This window comes from Sturnus vulgaris, chromosome 10, assembly GCF_052056855.1.
Source record: "Sturnus vulgaris isolate bStuVul1 chromosome 10, bStuVul1.hap1, whole genome shotgun sequence".
Lineage (NCBI taxonomy): Eukaryota > Metazoa > Chordata > Aves > Passeriformes > Sturnidae > Sturnus > Sturnus vulgaris.
This window is the reverse complement of record NC_142252.1, coordinates 21973447-21989049: the sequence shown is the minus strand read 5'-3', so window position 1 is coordinate 21989049 and position 15603 is coordinate 21973447. Positions and strand designations below refer to the sequence as shown.

Sequence of the window (15603 nt, the reverse complement as noted above, 5' to 3'; positions counted from 1 at the left end):
AGGATGATGCTGAAATAAGCTGAAGGCATTTTTGAAAAGTATTGACTTTTTTTTCCTTAAAAAAAATTAAATTACTGTAGCAGAATGCCAGAAACATCAATCCTCACTCAGCATCTGTTTGCTTCTGGACAATTGCACCTGTGTGGTCCATTGGGGAGGGTATGACACAAAGACAAAAATTATCCAGTTCTCTTTGCTTATTGGGGGATGAGATGAGTAATCAAATCTGGGTTTGCTTTCCAGCTATTCCTCTGGGTGAACAACTCTGGCACTGAGACAAGGCAATGAAAATCAAGGTCATGGTAAGGGATCTATACGGAGTTGAAGGACTCCTGATATTACAGAAATACACTTTGTCCCCTCTGCTCATTGAACCCCGTGGGCAGAGCTGCTGGGTGGGAAGCTGTGACAAGAAAATACCAAGTTCCAGACAACCAATGGGAAAATCAGGCCAGGGATTGGTGGCAGTCACTCCCTGGTCAGCAGATCTGGTTATGGGCAGGTTGAACTAACCCTGAGCTCAGATCAAGGAGTACTTTTCCTTTTTCTATGATCTGTGTGCTACTGTAACCCAGAACATTAAACCCAGGGGACACTGTCCCACCCTTTCTCCACCTCCCAAACCCTCTTTCATCTAGGGCAGGTGAGGGCAGAGCTGATAAGAACTGTCATTGCATCAAATTAAAGGGGAAAACGATCTGGAAAGTTGTTTGCAGATAAAACTTGACTTGATTAATCTATTTGTTCTCTGTATTTGGCAGAAACCTAAAACCAAGTTTCACAGTGACTTTAACTGCTAAAAATAATAGCCTATTTATGCAATTATCTGCATGTACCTGGCCATTGCCTGAGGCCAGTGCAGTACAAGAATATGCACATGGGATTTTTTTTCGTCTATTTACATTTTTTCCAGGTGGGGTTTAGACTTCCTGCATGAAAACCATTCGGGTGTGGGTCTCAGCTTGCCACCAACTTGTGCAGAAGGCTCTCAAGCTGAAGGAGCAAACCAAACAAGCCCACACCTGAAGACATGAATGACACGTACAGGTTATTCTGAAATACAACTTAAATATCTTATGAGCCACAAGAGGTCTTTGTGCACTAACACAGGCTGATGAGAAGAGCAGCAAGATGGGCATTCCCTGGGATAATGCTGGCTTTTCCTAAAATCCCTCCTCCACAGGTTGCCCAGAAGCAGGGGTTTGGATCTGATTTCAAAGGAAACACAAATCAAAATGCTCTTTTTTTTTTTTTTTTTCCATTTTAGATTCTAAAAGGCTCGTTTTATGCAGCTGGAAGCTCATTTAGCTTCTCAACCATGGATTTTGATCACTCTGGTGAGTGAATGTTTCACTATGCACCAGTTAAGCCACCGTGTCCCAAAGTTGTCCCCACAAGCAGCAGGCAGGCAAAACTCAAACTCAGGGCTGCACAAGTGCCTTTGAAGGTGACACTGCACCAACCTCCTCTGTGAAATGACTGAAATATCCCTCTTTTCCAAGGTAGTGTTTTGAAACTTAAAGGACTTAACTAAACTCCTGCAACAGTTGGTCTATTGAGAGGCTCTGGCTCATGTCCCACATTTCATGGCCAAGTCCAAGACATCTCCCAGTGCCCCATCCTCTGGTCGCCCTCATGACCCCACAGATCCATCTTTGCTGCAGAGGAAATGCTCCTTTTTTTGCCCCAACTCAGACAAAACCAAGACAAAGAGGAAATAGATCCCTTCAGTTTTGTAGTCCTTTATTATTTTTTTTAAGTTGATCCTCCCATAGTAATGTACTGAAATGCGTAACAGTTACATTGTACAAAGCATTTAAAGAAAGTACCTCAACTTGCCGATTATTTCAAAATGAGATTATAAACAAAAGGAAAAATAAATCTGGTCCCTCACTAAAGGCCAAAAAAACCCCCAAAAATAACTGAATACCTTCCATTATTTATTTATTTTTTTAAAACATAAATTTGGAACACTTCATCTTACAAATAGGATTAACATGAACATAACATCACACAAGCTCGCAGACAACCAGCATAAAATATTGGGTACAGTTTTTTTTAATCAGAAGAATCATGCTTTCATGAAGAAATTATAACTGTTTATACAATCGAATCAATTTACTGTATTACAAAAAAAAAAACAGAACAAAACTAAGTCGCATCTATTAGTTATTTAGTTCATTAAAAGGCAAAAAATAAAAGAGGAATGTAAGAAAATTTCAAACACTGTTTTGCACTCCCATATACACAGATCAGTTCACCTCACTTTTTTTTTTTGGAAGTACATGGGTGCCTTACATCGTAGCGCAGTGGGGGACTGGAGCAGTGCTGTTTGTTACAGGAACAGTGCTATTGTAATCAACAAACAATCGTTTGCCAACAAATAAATACACGGTACACACAACACAAAGGAGAAATTAAGAGGGTAGGGGGGAAGAAAACAATACAACAAAATAGTGACATGATTGTCGAAAATTAAAAATCTCCTTACAATGATTCGAACTAGTGGTGTTGTCGATGAACGCGGTGCTTTCACGGAATTATCTGGATGATTTAGCTTCTTGGAGTAGTGAACATTCATAGTTTACAATATACACAAGCCTCTTATGTATTGTTTCTCAGAGTTCTTTCTTTTTCTGTCTTTTTTTTTTCCTCGTTTTTCCTTTTTTTTAAAACAATGCAGTTGAGAAGGCAAAAGAATTACGGAGAGAACAAAATATTCCCTGTTACTTCTTTCTACATTTACGATGGATAGTGTGCATTTGATAGAACTATTTCCTTTTTTTGAAGGGCTAAAATGCATAAAGCTTTAATGAAGAGATTTGTACATAAAAGCAACTGTTCCCAATCCTGTGTCAAACTATCTTATACAAAAAGAAAATCAATTCAGTTCCTACTTTAAAGGAGTGCCCATGTGTGTATCAATGCAGTCTTAACCCTTCTGCCCCTGCCCCTCAAAGCCGGGTGAACTGGAAGACACTTTTTCCCGGCCCCGTTTACATAATCCACTGAAACTTTTTTTTTTTTTTTTTAAGTCGCATTGATCCTCCAGAAGTCAGCAGCTGCCTTTGCTGTGCAAAACAAAATATTGAGAATAAATAGTTTCTTTCTTTTTTTTTTTTTCTTTAAAATTATTCAGTTTAAGGTCACCGGACTTTAAATGAGTGACCCTGCAGATTTATAAGGCATTCTGCTCAGCAGTCTTTTAAATAGTCATATATGAAAGAGCCATGCTACTGGTTTGGACTTGGTCCCATCCTCGGAGAGACTCCGCACTGTCATACGTGGCTGATGGACTGGATGGCGCTGGATTCCGCGGCGGCTCTCGCCATACTGTGCCACATGTTGGGAGAACTGTGGGATGCAGAATGAAGGGAGTCCTTGTCGGAGAGAGAGAGCATCATGGCATAGGCCTGGACGGGGACAGAAGAAGGACAAGGAGGTCACACTCCCGTGGTGGGGATCGGAGCTGGACCCGCGCCACCCCTGCGCGGTCAGGGCAGCAGTCAGGCTACGGCCACTGGGCTCAACTTAGTCAAAAATAAACCCCCAACAAAATGCTTTAGGTAAAACCACTGTCAACCCTTTCACTGACACTTTTGACTCACTAATAGTAATAATAATTTCTGCTTTCATCTGGTTTCACAAAGCTCAGAGAAACCTTTGATAGTCGACAAGGTCCCAAAGTCTCCTTTGCCTTCAGATTCTTGGCACAGGAGGCTCTTTTCAAGAGGTTGAGGAATCACATTATCCCTTGTCTCGTCCTGTATTTCACAGTCTCCTTTGCTGACCTTTCCTACATGCATATTCTGCAGTTTTTAAAACAGGAATCTTTCAAAGGGGCTAAAACAACCCCATTTTAATTACTTAATGTTTAAAAAACTGCAAGAAATAGCACGAGGATACCATTTCAGTTGTTTCTATTTGTAAAACATGCTGAGGACCTAGAGGTGGTACCATCCAACAGGCTATAAAAAAATACCAAAAAGCCAAGCCAGCCAGAAGATCAAGTCACATCCCCGTGAGGCTGCAGCTGAACTCCACAGCATCAGTGTCAGCAGAGTGGGACTAGTTCTTACCATGGCATTTCTGTGGGCAGCAGGCAGAACAAAAATGATTAAAAAAAAGTAAGAAAAAAGTACGGGAATCCTCTGTTCTCAGGGAGCAGAACACCCTGCCATGTCTCAGGGGTGCAGTGGGACGTTGGGTGAGCCTGAGGTTTGTGGACATGGAGCACAGCCCTGTCTGACAAAGCTGGAACGAGCCTGCCTGCCACACACTAACAGCTTAATCCTGTATTTGGTGACAATAACATTTTAACTGAGTTAAGCTTTTACCTGGGATTTGGATTTCCTGTACAACGGTTGCTTGAGGTCCTCTGGCAGCTGGGAAGCATTGAAAGCTGCCAATTCAGCTTCACTGTATTGACTTTCTTCCATTTTCCTCATTTTGAGGCTATCTGTGAAGTGCCTTATGTGGTCCAAAGCTGAAACTCCAGTCTTATTATACTCCTCCTCTTTATACCTACAAAAACACCATAGAGGTTTTAAATGTCAATTAAATGATCCTCTCTGTATCTCCTCATCTTCTCACATTTACACATCTGAGCAATTTCCCCCTTTTTCACGTTCATAAACCACCTTGCCTCATGGAATGGTGATCTTGAAATGAAAGGAATTCCCTTTTCTTTTCTAAAGACAGGGCAGTTGAGTGGGGGAGGGAGAATTTGTCTCTCTCGTGGTGTCTCCACAGCCTTTCACAAGGCCATTATGAGAGATCCAGGACGGTTCACGGAGCAGATAATGTCTCTCCCATGGAACTGTCTCACCCTGCTTCCTGTCTCACCCACAACCTCACAATAGAGCTCCCCAAGCACAGTCAGTTTTCCTAACAAGGGCTCCAGACTGCATGAAGAGGCTGAAAGCAGGGCTGGTGCTGACCCAAACACAGACGCACGTTGCTATTGTGAGTGGGAAGCGGCCGCTCCGGAGCGGTTCCCACGGCAGCCGGTTTGGTGCTGGCACTCTTGTATGGTTTATTGTTTTTATTCCGCCCATCGGGCACACCAATACTCGGAAGGAACCAACCTGCCAGGGGAAGCTTTGCAGTTCATGTCCAAAGTACTCGTTTCCTCATAATCCTCCTCAGGAGTGCCCTCATGCATGTCACTCGTCACGGGCTCTTTGACTGCTTTCCCTGCCATTTCGCTCTCTTCATCCTCTTCATCCATCATTACTTCATCTTCTGCCTCCTCGTCATCCAACAGATCCGAGTTCTGGCTGGCTATCATGGCTTTTTCATCCTTAAAGTGGCTGCCATTCATTCTGAAAGTACCAAAACAAATGCAAGCTATAAACACAGATCAGATATGAAAGCTCCTCATCGGCAGGCTCTTGGAGGCAGATCTGAAAAGCATCTGTCCCAGCAGAATAAAGTGATTTCTGTGTTTTATATCTTGCTTAGCTTCAGACATTTAGGCAGCATTGGAGAAAATTCCACTCAGAAATCAGTGGGTTGTTACAGCACCATCATGGGATTTTCCTGTTATCCTACTAAAACTACTGTTCTAACAGAGGCATGTTCAGATAACCATTCCAAATTTTCTCATGCATTATTTCATCTCAAGTTTCCAATCATACATGTAGTCTGGGCAAAACAACTCGCTGCCTTTTAACAGAAGCTGTAGGGGCCAAGAAACTGAAAATTGGATCTGGCATTTCTAACAAAAAATGGCATCCAATATTGCATTTAGAGTTTTAAAGTCAAAATTACATGCATAATTAATTTTGCTTGCTACCAACCCTTTGGAAGACATATTGCTTCACTGAATGTATGGATTTCATACATGGGAACCTAAGGGCCTTCAGCTGGAGGCCTGAAGAGTGGCCTGCAATATTGCCTCTGTGCTGAACTAGGTTATTGACTGATTTGAAGGGTAAAAAGCAATGAAAAGAAAGGTCATATGGCAGTTTAAGTGCATTTATTCTTATTAAATGAGTAATTACAGCAATACACACATGGAAAACCATTTGGTCTACACGCTGTTATTACGCTGCCCTTTGCTCTCAGACAATGACTTCTCTTAACTACTTCCTACAGGATTTTTATCAAGGACATAATACCCATGCTGAAGTAGGGGCTCGTTTGGTAATGGTCTCAACCCTGTAGGATTCAGAGCATCCAGCGCTGCACTGTGTCCATCACATCAAATGAGAGCTAAAGAAATTCAGCACAGCTAAAGAAATCCAGCGAACACCCAGGCAGAGGCACAGCAATGGGAATGAGCTTCACCCAGTGGAGCCCCCCCAAAATTCATGTTACCACTGTATCTGCCTCCACCACGTCATGTAGCACAGAGGCCTTGATTCATCTATTGTTCTCATTGTGCAAAAGGTCCTTAACTCTTCCAGGAATACAGTTATAAAAATGGAAACCTTATTGTCCGCACGCAGTTTGCTTCAGACTCCATGTGCTTCAAACTGTGCTGGACAATATGGGATAGACCCAACGTTGGAGCAAGATAAGATGAACCCTCACAGCCTTGTTGGTGTTTAACATTTGACTTTCTGCTGTGAAAGATGGACTTTCTGAGGAGCAAAGCTGGTTTCTGCCACAATAATTGCATCGTTTTCCTGAACATATTAGAGTTTCATCTATTTTCCAAGCAAATTCCAGCTGACTGCCATGAGTTTAGTATTGCATTGAAAAAAATGCTCTAGGGAATGATCTGTCTTTAGAACTGTATCAAAAAAATCTGAGGTTGTGCAGAGCAGGGAGAGCTGAAGCAGCCACCTCCCTCTAAGATCATCAGAGAAATATCTCTTTATCATCTTTTATTTAAATAGGCAGAAATAAGAAATTGTTGAGCGCAGTTTGGGCTGCCAACTTGCTTGTTATGCTCAATTGAGGCTGCTAGAAATGAAAGGGAGATGGACTACAACCAAAGTAACAAAAGCCATGTGATTAAGAAAACAGATTCTCTAATTATGCTTTCAAATGCAGCAATTTGCCAGGGATAAAATATCCGTCAAGAACAGTCTGAAGTGCCAAATTTAGAAAGGAAACACTGCACAACCCAGCAACCTTTCCACTTTGCTGACTTCCTGTTGGAGGACATGTTGAGACCAGATGTGCAAGGAAAAAATCCCAAGCCCTCATTGCCAATCAAGATGGAATGAAATTTGAATATGCATGTAATCACTTAATCCAATACTTTTGTGGAAATTGTGTTGTGTCCACCCTTTTTATCCCTTCACAAAGGCATCTAGAAATTGAGGAGACAGCAAAGTTTGTCACCAACAGTAAGAATTTTTTTGATGTTGATAATGTAATGCCAATTCAAAAGGGAAAATAATGCATAATGCAACACCAATCCCAAAGAAATATGTGGGGCTCCATCCCACAGCCTTTTCTGCTTAGCTGTACTTTTATTAGCTGAAAATATTTAGAAGTGGTCTCTCTTCTGTTAGTTCAGAAGAATTCAAACACCCATATACTTAATAAATCTTAGTAGAAAAAGCTCTCTCACATGCTGGAGCACTGTGGACTCCCAAGGCCCACCCGCAGCCTCACTGGCTTTTGGCTACTCAGCATCTTTCTTGGGATTGAGTTACTTACGGGAAAGGACTTTCAGCTACAATCTTTCATTTGATCCAGGAATTTAGCTTGGTCTACTTTATTAATTACACATTTAAATTGCACTTAAATCCTAAAGGCTCCATACATTCAGCCACAGGATGTAGAATTCACCTGTTCTGCCGTGTATGTAAAGAGAAGGAATTTTTCAGCAGACTTAAATCAACGGTTTAACTGAAACTGAAAGCTCCAGATTCAAGGAGAAATGTGTTCACAGATGGACTCTCTTGTCCAGAATCTGCCACTTGGAACATCTTCATACACGATGGGGAGGGAATCAACACATTTATTTTCCTAAGACACCAGGGTGGTCACTGAAGCAACCAGATTCTAAAGTAACTCTGGCTCCAGACATCATCAAAAGCAAACAATCAAGTCTGCAGAGCTGAAAAAGGAGCAGTGGGCACCTTCTGAAGGCAGAGCAGTCACAACTCACCTTTCCTCTGAGTTTCGGGGGGATTGATTGTTGTGGTTGCTGTTTCCAATAAAATTCCTAATTTCTGTGAAGTAAGAATCTTCTTTGTCATCTAGGATTGCCCCTGTGCTTTCCAGTTCTGAATGAGGTGAAGATGTTGCAGTACCTTAAAGCAAAACATACAACGTCTGTTGCTGCTCCTTTACATTTTCTATATTTAACCATTTAAATCAAAATGAAATTGAAATTCTGGTTAAAATGGGTGAGAGCCAAAAGTTGCTCAGTGTGAATTATCAGCTTTTGGCCATAAAACCAGGAATTAGTAATTATTCATGGGCAAAGGTGATTTCAAGTCAAAATGATTTGGTTGCATGCTGAGTACCATTTCCATGATTTATCATCACTTTTGCCATGTCTCAATTTCAACATCCCCCTTCTGCTCCTTATGATTCTAAGACTGTCCATTGATAACTGCCCTTCTTAGACCAATGGCTCAACTGAGCAAATGGAGCTTAATTTTTTAGCTATCAGTTATGCAGAATTGTTCAAAATATGGAGCAGCCATTGACATAATCACCCAGGTTCATTAGCACTGAGAGACCAGTGTCAGACACCTTTCTCTGAGCACTGGGGAAGGGACAGCTCTGCATTCACTGCATGCCCCTGGTTCTCTCCCTTGAGGCAAAATGCAGACTGAAAGGGCTGCAGAGAGAGTTTTCATTAAACCCTGCAGACACCCAAACCAGCCCAATGACATCCCCTCCTGCCACTGCCTGTGCTGCTGCTGTGCAGTGACCAATTTGCTCTGGGGCTTGAGAGGCACCATTAGCTCCATAATAGCCAGTGCTTTTCAGCTCCTGACAGTGGGCCTATTTCAGAAGGTGCCAGGAAAATCTTTTAGAGTGCCCCTTGAGACTCTAAATCTAGGACTCCTATTGAGAGCCAAGTGATTGCGGAGATGGGATTAAACCAATTTTCCCAGTCTGTTCCCAAAACGCTATGGGTTGGCTTAATTAAAACCAAAAGAAAAGACATCATCCAGTGGTCTTAAGTTATACAAGGGGAGAGTTTATGCTGGGATTTTTCAAAGCACTTTAAATGTCAGCAGAGCTTAGGCACTTCTATATTTTGCACCCCCCTACCCGTTGGAGCAGCGTGTGCCTGTGGACACTGGGCAGAGCTGACAGGGAATGTCCTGCATAGAGGATGTGGGGCAGCCTGGGGAGGGAAGAGACAAGAGGAAAAAGACAGAACATACCAGACATGTTCCCGTTCTCGTGCTTTTTTAGATGTCTGTCAAGATTGGTTTGTTGACCAAAACACCTGTCACACAAGTGACACTTGAATGGCTTCTCTTTATTGTGGATGTTACGCACATGTCTCTGCAGGTTAGAGGATATGCTAAAGGATCTGTCACAGTATTTGCATCTAAAAAAACAACAAAACAAGTGGGTAGGAAAGAGTTTGTTAGTAGCTGGAAACATAAGATTTGTCCTAAGATACATGAAGAGTCTTCTGGGCTCAGCCTCAGCTCCCAGCCCCAGTTCCCTGTTCCCTACTGAGGCTCAATCCTCCCTGACATAAAGACAAATTTTGGCTAACTGGAGAGCTGTGCTCTTGGAATGGAGACATAACTTCTATGGTGGGGTTTTCAGCTTTAATTCACATTAGACTTCATATGTTAAATACTGCCTCTAGGAATGAGCGTAATATTTCTGAGCTAATGGCATCAAATTAGCTATGGTAATTGAGTCCCATGATTTTAAAACTGTTGCACGCAAAGTTGGGAAGTTTGAAAACAGTAGAGCAATAACTCTATTGTTTCATGCGCTGCCAATACAATACAATTAAACACTTTTGGAAAAAACATGAAACAGACCTCTTCTAATGCTCAAATAAGGTAAAAAGGGCTATTTCTTTTCCTATTCTAAATTATACTGTGTGATTAAATCTTTTCTTGAGGAATTAGCTTGCTTGATTGCTAATCCCAGAGGAAATTCGGTTATCTTGCAAAAACCAGCAATAAACAATCCCAACCTTTAATACTGTGCCAATGTGAGTAGTTTAGTCTATCACTCTGGTACCAGAGGCATCAATTTTCATACTCTGTAACGATTTGGAGTCCCTAAAGCCTTTACTGTATTGCTCTTTAAGCCATTGCTAAGTCATACTATAACTATTCCAAATTCTCTGGCTGGCAACCAGCCAAGAGACTTCACCACTTTAGTTTTTCAATCTTTCACTTCTCCCGTGCCTCTCCTACACTTGACAGTGTTGTCAATTTTTTTTTAGTGCTGAAATCACCCATTATGCTACTAATTGCTTGTGGCTTTTATGCAGTGGACGGGTATAATATGCATCAAGACTCTCCTTTAATAAAATTAGATGTGAATCTCATTTCCCAAAGAGACTAGATGCAAAAAACATATTGTTTCCTCACAAACAATGAGCTTACTCTGCTCTTTACAGCTCATAAAATGCAGAAATCTGTGCATTTGTTTTACTGGAACATGAACTGGCCTCTTTCCAGTGTAAATTAGCCTTTCATTTTCAATAAGGTGAAGCTTTATACACATTTCTGCATGTGAATGTCCTGGATTCAGTATCATACACATGTTCTTATCAACAGGAGAGTACACTCTCATGGGTTTGGGTTAAGCAGACCTCAGAAAGGATCCAGATTAGGCAGGAAACAAATAAATACTGTAACGCCTTTGCAAAGGAGACCTTTCAGCAATCAGATGACTGACAAATCACTCAAATTTAGGGACCACAGGACTCCAATAAAAAAAAACATTTTTGCAAGGGAAAATACGTCCATGAGCCCTACTGAACATCACTTCAAACATACTGTTTCAGCAGTGCCAGCCACCCTGCCAGCAAAGACAGGACTTGAGGAGTTTGTTGGGAAGCTGCCCCAGCCAAAATAACTTCACTAAGACCAAAACTCTCTCCCTTTCTGCAGCTTCAACACCAAGGATCAGCACTGAATGCACAAAACTCTGAGACCAAATGCAATGGTGGGTCCAAAGCTAAGGAGGAAGGGCTGGAGCTGGTCCAGCAGGGATGTTGAATTCCCTGGCTTAATTCACAGAAAATGTCTGCATTGGAAGGGACCCTAAAGCTTGGCCAGAGCACAGACAGGGTGAGGGGTGTGGTACCTATAGGGCTGCTCTCCAGTGTGCGTCCTCAGGTGACGGGTCAGGTTTGCAGATCTCGGGAAAATCTTGCCACAGTATCTGTGATAAAAAAATGTTTGATAAGACAACACAACTTTCAGTGGCTTCGTCCCAATTTGAGCTGCACTGGATGCACAGCCCAAATGGAATCATCACAATATGGTCCTGCTGGCATGGCTTGGGTGCAACTACATCTCAATAAAAGCATTCAACAAATGTAAGGTGCCCATACACACACAGTAGTGGGGCTGGAACTGCTGGCACCAACCAGCTTTGCTTGTGCAGAAGCAAGAGTTACATGAAAAACCTGTTTCAAAGATCACCCCAAGGTTCTAAGCCCACTGGGTGATTATCAACCTCATTCAGATTTGGAATCAAGAGAATCTGTTATTAAAGCCTTGGATTTCTGTCTCTGTGTAAGCAAATTTCAAACCTTTCAACCAATTCTACATGTCAGCAAATGTGACACCATTCTGTGCATTGAATAGGATCAGGGCAGACAAGACTCAAAGACCTAATCCATCAAGGTATGTTTCTATAACAACATGTCTTGAAAGAAGGTGACATGTTTTCACAAAGATCAGATAAACCGATATGCCAGTGTCAAACGCCTGCACATTCTGGAGATGATATAGAGACCTAAACAGTGCAATTTAAAAACCATTCTCCAAACTTGATAATGTGTCACAGGAAAAGAAATGGCAAAAAAAAAAATTAAATTATTGTGAGTTGTCCCTCTTTGTTCAAGTAACATATTAATATTCAATTTATAATTGGCCCGTTCTCTTGAGGACATTGAGCCCATTTTTGCATGGGGGCAGAGCACACACAGCACTTTCCTAAGTGAATGAGGGTGGTGGTTGCTCTGCATGAAGACTTTGAAGATTGCATCCCTTCACTTTTAACATCCCATTTATTTTTTCACAACGTGATGTATAAGCCTTCAAAATACCCACACAGCTAGTTCCACTCTCCTTGACAAAGCCCCCATTCATTTTGGGTGCACATTCAAAGACTATCTTCAATGTGGGGTATTTCTTAAGTTCGTACACACAAGTCCTAATAAGTCATGTATTTTATCACTGATCCTTTTGGATATTAAAACCAGAAGCCCGAGAGAAAAAACGTCTGTAGTTTATGATCAAAAAAATCAATAATGAAAGCACACTTTCATATATGAAAGTGATGAGAAAATTTGGAAAAAAAAGAATTGTTTATATAACAGTTTCCACCTCATTTATCAAACTGCTGTGATAGAGGGTGATGCCTTAGGATTTAGCTTTTATATTTTTCAATTCTTGTACTGCTTTAGTGTATAACTCTAAAACTCTCTATAGAGTGTTAGCTACTGTCTTCACAATTTGGTCAGACAAAACAATTCCCTAGACCTGAAACTCAAGGACACCTTACTGTCTCAGGCCCTGAGAGATGCAAACAACAGTGAATTGGGAGGGGCAAAGTCAGAGTAAATTACTTCATTACCTGAAACTGTAATTGGAGGATTAATCCCTGATATGTAAATGGACCTAAATTATAACTGTCTGAAAAACTCGTGACCACTGTCCATCTTGGGGGTGTAGCCTCTGGGAGGCTTTAGCTGCCCAATGTGTACCTGTTGAAGGCCCTTAATGAATACCTACTTTATTCTCTGAATCTTGTCTAGCCTGTGTTCTAGGTAGCCACTCTGAGGCATCAAGGAAGAGCTCTTTGTTTCATAACACCAATAATTTAATAAACAGAATCACAGAATCACAAGGTTAGAAGAGACCTTCAAGACCATCGAGTCCAACCCATGCCCTAACACCTCAACTAAATCATGGCACCGAGTGCTACATCCAATCTTTTTGTAAACACATTCAGGGATGGTGACTCCACCACCTCCCTAGGCAGATCATTCAATTACTTGATCACTTTTTACGTAAAAACTTGTTTCCTAATATCCAACCTATATTTCCCTTGGCACAGCTTAAGACTGTGTCCTTTCGTTCTGTCAGGTGCTGCCTGGAGAAAGAGACCAACCCCACCTGACCAAAGCCATCTTCCAGGGAGTTGTAGAGAGTGACAAGGTCAACCCAAAGTCTCCTTTGCTCCAGGATAAACATCCCCAGCTCCCTCAGTTGTTCCTCATTTGTGTTCCAAGCCCCTCACCAGCCTTGTTGCCTCCTCTGGATGCACTCAAGTGTCTCAATGTCCATCCCAAACTGAGGGGCCAGATCTGGACACAGCACTCAAGGTGTGCCCTCACCAGCGCTGCGTCCAGGGCAAGAACGACCTCCCTGCTCTTGCCGGCCACACCATTCCCGATCCCAGGAACCCCAAGGCAAAACGTTTCCCACGCTGGGCACGGAGAGAGACTCTCTGTTGGATGTCAGAGCAGGGGGCTTGGGGAGGGCAGGGCGGGGTGGCCCCGGGGCTACCTGCAGGTGTAGCGCTCCTTGCCCTTGCGCAGCAGCGTCTCGGGGAGCGCGCTGGGCGGCGCGCGGAAGTTGAACATGGATGGCACCGACTGGATCAGCTCGCTGGCCTCTGGCTTCAGGGCGCTGAAGCTCTCCAGCTTCTCGGCCATGTTTTCTATAGCTGACACCTGCAGCAGGAGAGAGACAGAGCCCAACAAGGTAAATAATCCCCTCGGCTTTCTGCCCCCCACCGGGAACCCAGCTTGGAATGCATCGACTGACAAGTGAAAGATGAAAAGGGAAAAAAAAAAATTCAGAGTAGAGCTGCAGTCTTGAAAATTAGGAGCCATGAGAGTAATAATCAGCCAGTGTTCATTTCTTCTTATTTTTAAGCCCCACCTCCTGTAAAATTCCAGGTTTTGCAGTCATGCTCTGTGGCTGTGTGCCTACAAATCTATGCATCCTATCTAAATCATTGAATATCCATGACCAAATGAGCATAAATAATAACTGGATTTCTAATTTCATTTTTTAAGGACCTGCAGAGGACACATATTGCAGAGGAAAGCAGAGGAAACCTTATTTACACTCTAGCTCAACTAAGGGCTGCAACAATCCAGATCCAAGGAGGTTCCATCAATGTCCCAGCCACATTCAACCATTCAGTCCAGTGTTCTAGCCCATCATAGCCAAAGACCATTAGATAAACACAGAAGAAATGAAGCTTTCATGGGTTTGGTGCTCTGTATTCACATTGCCTGTTAGATGTCTTTGCTGGTTTTCCACCTCTTAATATTCTTGCTCTACCTTTAGTTGCTTGCTCCTATGTGCTTTGGGATGGCTCCACTCTTGATTAGCTGTCTGTAATTTGCAGGGAGTAGGGATTAAAAAACTTCTGGAGAAAAATTTCCTTTTAAATATCTGGAACAGACCACTAAAAGCTCCTCCAAAACCTCAAACATTGCCACTGGAAGAGTTCAAGAATGGTGCTGAGTCTACTGACAGGTGAGAATAACCATCCACCTCTCTATAACACCACAAACAAATGAAAAAAAAGAAAGCCAGGCTCTCACCTACACAGCACAAAACCCACAGCAGAAGCCCTGTGCAAGATCTTGCTTGTAACAAAGAAGGAAATTATATGAAAGACAAGATGTTGAACCCTTCTCAGCTGGATCACCTCCACAGACTGTTCTTCAAAATCCATAAAAGGTTCCTCTGATTGTTGGAAAACTGAAATTTTAATTGGAAGAACTGGGCATTTTTGCAGGTTTATTTAATTTTATTTTCATTGGCAGAATTACACGGTTGTCTCCTGGCATGACTATTTCCATGCTGGTTAGCTCTGCCTTTGGGTTGGGTTGTTTTTTTCCCTTTAGCCTGTAGCCTGCCCTCTCATTTCATGCTCAAATTCCTAATGCTGAGTACAAATTGCAACGTACAGGGTACCACTGCCAATTTGCCAAATGTCTTTCATCAAACACGGTGGAAAAAAATAAAAAATCTCAGAGGGAAGTCAAGATACATTTACTTGTCAGGCAACAAATGTGAAAGCTTTGCAAGGCAGCAAGGGCTGTAAGCTCTGGGGTTTGATTCATAATCACTCAGCTGCTAAAACATTCTCCACAGATGCAAGTGGACAGCACATTTGTCAATATGAAGGATTTTGACATGTACTGATCACAGGCATGAGATATGTAATGATGATGCTGCTGGGAGAGGAGGTAATTCTATCTCAGCACCAAGATGTCATTATCAACCCATACACCTCAACATTACCATATATTTCTTTTTATACGACTTCATCTTCTCCTTTTGCTGGAATTGATTCTTAGAGCTTTTAAAACAGTCATTCCATTGCCTTTAATTCCTTCTAATTGCTCCCCACAAAAATTCACTCATCTATTTTACAGCTGCTGAAAATAAATGGTTTGAATGAATAATGCCCTTTGGCCTTTGGGCTGATTAGCAATGACAA

At 42.1% G+C, this 15603-nt stretch overlaps 1 protein-coding gene across 4 annotated transcripts in view; it reads right to left on the bottom strand.

Moving 5' to 3' along the window:
* Positions 1 to 1724: 1724 nt before the first annotated feature.
* The window catches only part of MECOM (MDS1 and EVI1 complex locus), a 329136-nt gene continuing 315257 nt past the window's right edge, over positions 1725 to 15603 (bottom strand). For all 4 annotated transcript variants that reach the window (XM_088171043.1, XM_014887055.2, XM_014887058.2 and 1 more), the window contains 7 exons: positions 13647 to 13813; positions 11212 to 11289; positions 9309 to 9478; positions 8072 to 8216; positions 5088 to 5324; positions 4338 to 4524; positions 1725 to 3413 (listed from right to left, as the gene is read on the bottom strand). In XM_088171043.1, the coding sequence (XP_088027169.1) occupies positions 3279 to 3413; positions 4338 to 4524; positions 5088 to 5324; positions 8072 to 8216; positions 9309 to 9478; positions 11212 to 11289; positions 13647 to 13813 (1119 nt within the window). In that variant the 3' untranslated portion in view covers positions 1725 to 3278. The remainder of the gene's footprint in view (positions 3414 to 4337; positions 4525 to 5087; positions 5325 to 8071; positions 8217 to 9308; positions 9479 to 11211; positions 11290 to 13646; positions 13814 to 15603) is intronic.